General features: G+C 62.6%; 1 protein-coding gene across 1 annotated transcript in view; it reads right to left on the bottom strand.

The window, feature by feature from the left end:
* Positions 1-2,347: 2,347 nt before the first annotated feature.
* The window catches only part of SCARF2 (scavenger receptor class F member 2), a 30,365-nt gene continuing 24,115 nt past the window's right edge, over positions 2,348-8,597 (bottom strand). The window contains 2 exon segments of the mRNA XM_031949059.1: positions 2,348-4,110; positions 6,419-6,571. Coding sequence (XP_031804919.1) covers positions 3,059-4,110; positions 6,419-6,571 — 1,205 coding nt within the window. The 3' untranslated portion in view covers positions 2,348-3,058.

The following is an 8,597-nucleotide window of genomic DNA, read 5'->3' as shown; positions in this document are numbered from 1 at the left end:
CCTGGGGGGAGGGGGACGCGCGTCTCCAGCCCCTCCCGGGGCCGGGGGTGGGGGAGGGAGCGAGGCTGTCTCCAGACTCTTTTCTGCTGCAGAAAATATTTGCTTTTTTCCACGAGTCGTAATTTTTCTCCCCTCAATAACTACCAGATGTGGATTCTGTGGTCCCCGTCCCCATGGCAACCGGAGGCTCCCGCCGCAGGGCCGTGCGAGAGCGGGCGTCCCGTCGGGCCTGGCTGGCTGCGGCCCATTTCCTGCCTCCCTCGCAGCCTCCTCTGGGCCTCACCCCAAGCCCCCACAAGGACGGGCTGGGACCTGGGGTGCGGGGGGGGCCTCCGCTTGGCAGCTGTCTGGGAAAGCCAGAACAGACTGGGAGGAGGGTCCTCGGGGCCGGCCCCTGTGGCTTCTGGGTAAGCACCAAGTCTGGCTCCCGGGGAGGAGGCGATGAGTTGGCGCTGCCTGAATGAGGTGCTCAGCCGGGAAGGAGGCGCCAGGGCCAGTCCCAGTGCCGAGAGCACCGAGAGTTTGAGGACATCCCGGATCATCTGAGCTTGGGCTGTACCCCGCAGGTGTCCCCCTGCAGGGCGGAGGGGATGCAGCTAGGAGGCCTGACCCCCCCCCCCCAGGAGCGGTAGGGGAAGGCGCTCTGAGAGGCTGCCCCCCCCCCCCAGGAGCGGTAGGGGAAGGCGCTCTGAGAGGCTGCCCCCCCCCCAGGAGAGTGCAGGAGCAGTAAGGGAAGGCTCTCTGAGAGGCTGCCCCCCCCCCAGGAGCGGTAGGGGAAGGCGCTCTGAGAGCCTGCCCCCCCCCCAGGAGCGGTAGGGGAAGGCGCTCTGAGAGGCTGCCCCCCCCCCCAGGAGAGTGCAGGAGCGGTAGGGGAAGGCTCTCTGAGAGGCTGCCCCCCCTCCCCAGGCTGAAACAGAGGAAGCTCCCCCCTCCCTCTGCATTCCTCTCACCCCCCTTCCCTGTAGGGCCCCCGCGGGCAGACTCCCTGGTAAGTTTTGTCCATCTCTGCAGCCCCTGCAGAGTCCCTGGAGGAGGGACCCAGGAAAGTCGTCACAGGGGCTGGGGACAGCAGCGGGGGAGCTTCTATAGTGGCTACTGGGAGCAGGGCTCCCCCCCTCTGCAGAATGAAAATGACTCCTACCCTCCCCTGGCCCTGTGGAGATGGGAGCATGATGAGGGAGCAAAGGAAAGCCTCTGGGAAGTCCAGGGTGCGAGTCTGGGTCCCACCATGTGCCACCTGTTCATCCTTGGGTGAGTCCCTTGACTGTACCTCAGTTTACCCATTTGTAAAATAAAGACTGGGGCTGGACTCTGGTTTTACGACTGTGACCTCTGATTTTAAGCCTGTGCCCCCCCCCCCCCCCCCCCCCCAGCATCAGATCTCCGCTGGGAGAGACCTGAGAGATCCCCTTGGACAAGCTCCCCCCTGTCCCCCCGCATTTTAGGAATTTGAGGGCTTCATTTTCAGGAAACAGAGGCCTCACACAGGTTCTGAGCCTGAAGTCTGGAAGGGCTGGGAGGCCGGGAGGCCAGCTTACAGAGGAGGAAACTGAGGCAAGCAGAGCTGACAGCCTCCCACAGCCAGCCAAGCTCTGTCCCGAAGCAATAGAGCCTGGGATCTGGCCCAAACACAGGCCCCTCAACCTGGACTAGGCCTCAGTAGTGAAGGGGAAGAGACAAACCAGGAGGGCCGCCCGGGCAGAGGTAGGGCCGGCAAGGAAGGCTGGGGGAGTGGGGGAGGGGCACCCCCTCCTTCCTCTGGGTTGGGCCCCGACACGGGCAGGGGGTTTCCTGCCTAAGACAAGGCATCATTGAGCAAGGACAGTGGAGGTCTGTGCTGGCTCGGGGGGGGGCTGCAGCTGCCGCGGGGGGACCGAATGTTTTCGCTGGAAGGGCCTGAGCCAGGGCCAAGTTGGGCTGGGCTGCAGCTGCCGCCGGAGGCCCCTGCAGGGATGGCACAGAGCAAGGCTCCGAGCACTGCCCAGCCCAGCTGCCCCCCCTCCCCCAGAAGCCGCAGAGACGCCCCCAAAGGCAATGTCCCAGGCAGCTTTTGAACCCGGACCCCGGGGCCAGAGCGGCCCACCTTGGTTACAGACTCCAATGAGAAGGAAGCACAGAGGCAGCTCATCCAATGGGACCCCGGCCTCTGCTGGAAGGCCTCCAGGGAGCCCACTCCCCCTTACTTGTGTCAGCCTTCACAGGGGAGCTTTGGGGCCGCCCTCCAGCCCTAGCAAAAGGGGCCTTTCCCGATCGTTCCTGCAAGGGGCCCTCCCGGGGCATGCGCCCCAAAGTGGGGGCCCGGGACGGCCCAGGCAGGGGAGGCAGGCAGCCAGGACGTCGTCCGAGCTCAGGAAAGATACATGTTTTTATTAAGAAAGCTTTAGGCAAAAACCCTCCCCGCGCACAGACACGCACCGGCCGGAGACCCATCCTGCGGGGCAGCTCCGCTGGGGGGTGCCCGGGCCCCCTGGAGCCAGCTCATAAATACACCTCTCCTCTGGAGGGGGCGCAGGCGCTCCTCCCGCGCCCACATGGAGCAGTCAATACCAGCTTGACTGCAGAGGAAGGCAGGGCTGGCACTGAGCAGGGGGCAGACAGCAGGGGGAGGGGCATCGAACATGGTACACGGCTCTCCCTGCACAGGGGAAAGGGGCGGCCTGGGCCAGGGCAGGCGGAGGCCAGGAAGCGCTTTCGGGAGCTCGGGGAGCCAGCTCTCCTCCCCTGGGGATGGTCAGCTAGGCTGACGGGAGCACTGACCTCAAGCCTAAAAAGAGGTTCTGCTCCGGGGGCTCTCCTGGCTTTGGCCAATGAGAAGCCGGGCTGGCCAGGACTCTTGGCTTTGGCCAGTGGGAAGCCGGACTGGTCAGGGATCGCCCGACTGCAAGCTGGGCCCAAACCCAGGTACAAATTACAGACTACATGAGAGTAAGAGGCAAACTTCCAGAGAAGACTGGGGGATGCTGGTCCTAAAGGCCCAAAACGGGGCCTGAGGGCGGGAAGAGAGGGGTGGAAGGGTGCAGGAAGGACTCCGGCCTCCCGGCCCCGCCCCCCACGGTGCCTAGGGCGGGGAGGGGACCGCTTTGCCCTGCTCCCCGCTGCCAGCCTCCCGGCTCTTTTTCCGGGGTGGTTTCTGGATGGGGGTCTTTTTCCTGGGCACCTCGGCCAGGCCAGACGGCTCCTGGCTCCCCGGCCTGCCAGTGTCCAGCTTCCCAGCCCCAGCCCCGAAGGGGTCCCCGGAGGCAGCGGGGGCCTCCAGGCCGCCCACCTGGGGCCTGTGATAGGCCGGAGAGCTGGAGGCTCCGGCCTTGCGCGAGCCAGGCAAGCTGGACCGCTTGGCCTTCTGGGGCGGGGCAGGCTTCTCCCGGTGGGGCTGGGGGGCCCCCAGGCCGTTCTGCTGGGTGCCCGCCTCCCCCCGGCCGAGGCTCCCAGTCTTTTCCTTGAGCTGCGTGGCCAGCAGCGCGGCCGCCTCGGGGGACAGCCGGGAGGGCAGCCCCTCGGCCCGGGGCTTCTGCGGGCCAGCGTCGGCGGGCTCCGAGCCCCCGGGGCCCCTTTCCCGGGCCCGAGGGAACCCCTGAGCCAGCGGCTCCTCCGCCCCCGGCCGGCCCTCGGGGACGCTGGGGGGCTTCGGCCCCTTGTCGGGGCCCCTGGGGCTGCCCGGCTCCTCGCCCCGCCCGCGGAGGCCGGAGGACGTCTCGCTGGGGGTCCGTTTCCTTTTGCTCAGGCAGTGGCCGGCGTCGGGGGCTCTGCTGGAGGCCGGCAAGGAATTGGACTGCTGGGAGCTGTACCGCCCGTGGATCCAGGACACCTTGGGCTTGGTGGAGGGGTCCGGGGGCGGGGGCTTCCTCCTCTCGGGGGAGGGGGACAGGCCCTCGGCCTCGGCCGCGGGCTGCTTGGCCAGCCGGGCCACGCGCGCGTACAGGGCGGCCGGCGGGAGCTCCGGGCTGGAAGCCGACCTCTCGCTGTCCGAGGACACCAGCAGCACCGTCTCCCGGCTGTCGGCGGCCCCGGAGGGGCCCACGCTGGCGTCTTCCCCCTCCCTGGGCCCAGGGACCCCGGGCGCCTCGGCAGGGGGGCCAGAGGGCTCCCCCTCCGGATTCTCGGGTGCTGATTCTGTGAAGGAAGGAGCAGAATCTGCTTAAAAGTGATGAGAGGGGCCTAAGGGGGGGTGTGGGGCTGGGGGCCAACGGGGGGGGAGGTGTCAGGGCTGGAGAGGCGAAAGCCAGGGGTGGGGGAAATGGAGGGGCTTAGAGACAGGGAGGCAGGGCTGGAGGGGCCAAAGCCAGGGGGGGAAATGGGAGGGGCTTAGAGCAGGGAGGCAGGGCTGGGAGGGCCTAACTGGGAGGGCAGGGGTGTCAGGGGCTGGATAAAGCCGGGGTGTCAGAAATGGGAGGGACTTAGAGACAGGGAGGTAGGGCTGGAGGGGCCAAAGCCAGGGGGGTGTAAAATGGAGGGGTTAGAGACAGGGAGTGTCAGGGCTGGGAGGGGCCTAAAGACAGGAGATAGGAGAGAACTTCGATGCAGTTTTATAGATGGAGAAACAGGCCTACTGAGGGGGAAATGATTTCTCTGTGGCCAGAGCCCGTCGGCCGCCTCCTGGGCCCACAGCTGCCTACAGCTCCAAGGCTCTGGGGCCACCTGCCCTGCTCTGCCGAGGGCACCCCTTGGTCCCCACATGCCCAAGGACCCCCAGGCCCGCCCTCCCCCTCATCCTCAAGTCCCCGACTCTTGGCTCTGGTTACTGAGTCCTTTTCTGGCCCAATATTTCCAGGGCCCCCAGCCTATTTCTGAAGTAGCCCCTTCTTGTCTTCCCCCATGGAAAAACTCGAGGAGACAGACTCCTGGGGGCTGGGCAGTGGGTACAGCTGAAAGGAAGCTGCGTTCCAGAAAAGGACCCCCGGCTCTGAGGGCCGAGGCTGGGAAAGAGGGCAGGGGACCCCGGGAGAGCCGCAGAAGCAGGACGAGTGATGGGGGAGGCTGGGACTCCCAGCCCCGGGGCCAGAACTCTCCCACCATGCCTTCCTGGCCAGGCCCTCCCTTCCGAGGCAGCCCCTTCCACACGGGGTCAGATTGCGGCCCAGGGCTTCCTGAGAACGGAGCCTGAAGCTGCGCCAGTGGCCAAGCGGAACTAAGCCAACCCCACTGCTCCCGCCCCCTCCCAACTCCCCAAAGGGAGGGACACGTGTCCGCCCTGGTGCCCACCAGGGCCCCTGCATTCTTGAGTCCGGGGAGTGCCAATGACTAACGGCAACAAGTGGGCCGCGGGGGGGGGGGGGAACACGCCTGGGGAACGGAAGCGGGAAAACGAGGAGCCACCCATCCCGGGATGCATGGAGAACATTTGGGGGAGCAAGGAGGGCGGAACAGAAGGGCGGCCGTTCTCAGGAAACAGGCCGGCTCGGTTCCGCTTGGCCCTTGGGACAGAACCGAGAAGGCTGGTGGCAGGTGTACCTGCTGACCAGAGCTGGGTATAAGAAAGGGCACTATTTCCCGAACAAGGGGAGCCTTCTGCCCCATCCCCAGTGTCCTAAGACGGGGCCTGGGTGGGAGCTGCTTGTCTGGGTGCTGGAGAGGCCATTTGGGGCAGGGATGGGGTGGGAGAAGAGGAGCCTCCGAGGTCACCCCTAAAATCTGGCAACGTCATAGGGAAGATTTCAACCTGAACGGATGGTCCTGAGTGCAAGGATTCCCATTCACTAGGGAGAAAGGACACGGGCTTGGGAAAGGGGGAGGAGAGCCCAACAAGGGCTAACAGTGTGAGAAGTGATTCATTGGAGCAGGACTGGGGGCGTGGGGAGCTTGGAGCAGGACTCGGGGCGTGGGGGGCTTAGAGCAGGGCTTGGGGGCAGAGTGGGACGGCAGGATGCTGAATAAGAAGGGCAAAGGAGGGCTCAGTGTGGCCTTCCAGACACAGCTCTCCCACAGGGCCCAGTTCTTGGGTCTAAAGTGAATTCTAAACCTCAGCCTCCCTCATTTTGGGCCATTCTCTCCCCAGTGAGAACCATAAGCAGAACCAGCTCCCCCCGGGCCACAGAGAAGGGAAGCCCCTTGGCAGCCGCTGCTCTGCTCTGCCACGGCCCTTCTCTGCGCCGTCCCCAGCCCCACCACAGTCTTGGAGGAGCAGGCTGGGAAGAGGGGAAATACTTGAGCCACAATTCAGGGTCTCCCTCATTCTGGGGCCTGAGGGAGGGGCTCCATTTGCCCCAACCGGGGCAAGGTCAGCGAGAGCCACAAATACCATTCTCATATTTGAAGAGAGACACCTCCCATGGGGGATCTCACTGGATCTCACGACAACTTGGGGTGCTGTGATCACAGCTGGGGAAACTGAGGCAGAGAAGGGCAGGAACTAGCGGGCCTTGTGGCCAGGGTGAGGATGCACACGGCGGGGGGGGGGGGGCTGCTCTCCAGGCTCACTCACCTTCGTGGGGCACACAGTACACAGGGCCTTCATCCGTGGTGTCAAAGGAGGAGAAGGAAGCCCGAGAAGACCAGGACGGCGAGGGGGGATCCAGGACAGAGGGCGGCTCCAGGAAGCTGCAGTTCAGGGTGTTCTCGGGGTCATGATGAGCCACTTGGGGGAGAAGAGGGGGCAGCTGCAGCCCGACCGCCCCAGGCCCAGAGCCACGCTACTGCTTCGGCCCCTCGGGAGGGCCTCAAAAGGGCTCCGGCACCAGCAGGGCAGGGGGAGGGGGGAGTCTGAAGCCAGGAACAGTGAGGGGAGGGAAACAGTCAGGAAAGGAGCCCGTGGAGCTGGACCAGGGCTGTGGAGGAGAGGAGAGCCGAGAAGACAGCAAAGGGAGGAAGGCCGGGAGGCTTCAGACACAAAAGGTTTGATCCTAGAGGGAATAGGGAGCCACAGTGCCCACTGCCCCAGGCGGGCCCCAGGAGGTTCTAGAAGAAGAAAAGTCTTCATGTGTCTCTGGTTTGACCCAAAGGTCTGTCTTAGACCAGCAGAAACCCCCTCCACTAGTCAGCGAGCCCCAAAACACCAGGCCCCCTGCTTAATTCAGGGGGCACGGGGAAACACCAGGGGTCTGCCCTCAGAGCCACAGAAGCTGGAAGGGGAAAGCTCCTTGGCCCACAACCTCACACAGGCCTCCGGGGCTTCAGACACGGCGCCCACAGCCTGACACAGGCCTCCGGGCCTTCCAACATGGCACCTACCACCTGGCACAGGCCTCCGGGCCTTCAGACACAGCCCCCACAACCAAACACCCTCCTCCAGGCCGGGCTCCAAGGCAGAGCATGGCAGGCCACCCCCTCCCTCTCTTGGCTACATCTAAGATGAAGCCCATTGGATGAAGGGTTTGCTTGTTTTTGCCAAGGCACATCCTATTGACTTAAGTAGCTCATGGTCCATCACCGTACCTGACTGTGCCTCCCCTCCCCTGGCTTGTGTCAGATTGATTTCTAAGCCCAAGTTTGAGGCTTTCCCCTCCCCCTATGACACTGACTCTCAGGAGATCGCCCCCGGTGTCCTGGCCTGCCGAGACTGGCTGGACCCCTTCCTGCCGCCTGAAAAGTTAACCGCTCTACATCAGTAACCAGTTGCTCTGAGGAAGAGAGGACCGGACCCCAGATCGCCTTCTTTTTTATCTTTTAAGGAATAAAATCATCATTCAGACCTAACCAAAAAAATAAAAAATGGAGCTTGGGAAAAGACAAGCATAGTGGCGTACTGTTGTTGAAACTGGGAAGCGCTCCAAGTCCTCTTGGTTTCAGTCTGAAATTATGCAAGAAAGTGACTCAATTATCCATGCCCTTTGACCTGGCAACTCCACTCCTGGGTATACAACCCCCCCCACCCCCAGCCCAAGGAAATCAAAGATAGAAACAATGGGCTTGTATTGACCGAGATCATCCACAGCGGCAGTTCTGGCATTGGCCAGGAAAAGAAAAAGACCAAAAACAAAGGAGATGCCGTGGATTGGGAAATGGCTAAAAAAAACCTCGGGAACATGAATGGGATGGGGAGCTCTTGGGCCAGAAGAAATGATGACTCACAGAAACTCGAGGATTTCCACGGACACAGGCAGGCCCCAGGAGCAGATCAAAGAGACCGATTTACACAGTGACTGGTGCTAGCACAGAAAGAGCCAGACTCGAAGTGAAGGAAAAACTACTGAAGCTCCAGGAGAGAGGAAACCAGCTCGTGGCCAGAGAGGCGAGGGGCTCCTGAGCCAGAATAGTGCGCATGTGATGCTTGTGGAAATATGTACAGAACTGCACGTGCTTAACATATACTGGATTTCTTGCCGTCGAAGGGAGGGAGAAAACAATTTGGAACACAAGGTTTCACAAGAGGGAATGAGGAAAACTATCTATGGAGGTGTTTAAAAAAAAAAACAAAAAAACAGTGCATACACTGGCCCAAAATGGCACTCTAAGAGAAGTTTTTGCTTTGACTGGTTGAGTGAGAGCATCCCAGGGCACCAAGAGACTAAGTGATCGGCATAGTATTCCATACGTGGCACATATGGGTCAAAGGCGAGATTTGAACCCACAACAATCTGACTCTCCTATGCGACAGAGTCTCTCCTGACAGATGTCATTGTTCCCGTTTAAGAGAAGGACAAGCTAAGGGACATTGTTGTTAT

The sequence above is a fragment of the Sarcophilus harrisii genome, chromosome 1 (genome assembly GCF_902635505.1).
Source record: "Sarcophilus harrisii chromosome 1, mSarHar1.11, whole genome shotgun sequence".
NCBI lineage: Eukaryota > Metazoa > Chordata > Mammalia > Dasyuromorphia > Dasyuridae > Sarcophilus > Sarcophilus harrisii.
The sequence above is the reverse complement of the archived record's forward strand: the minus strand, read 5'-3'. Positions and strand labels throughout refer to the sequence as shown.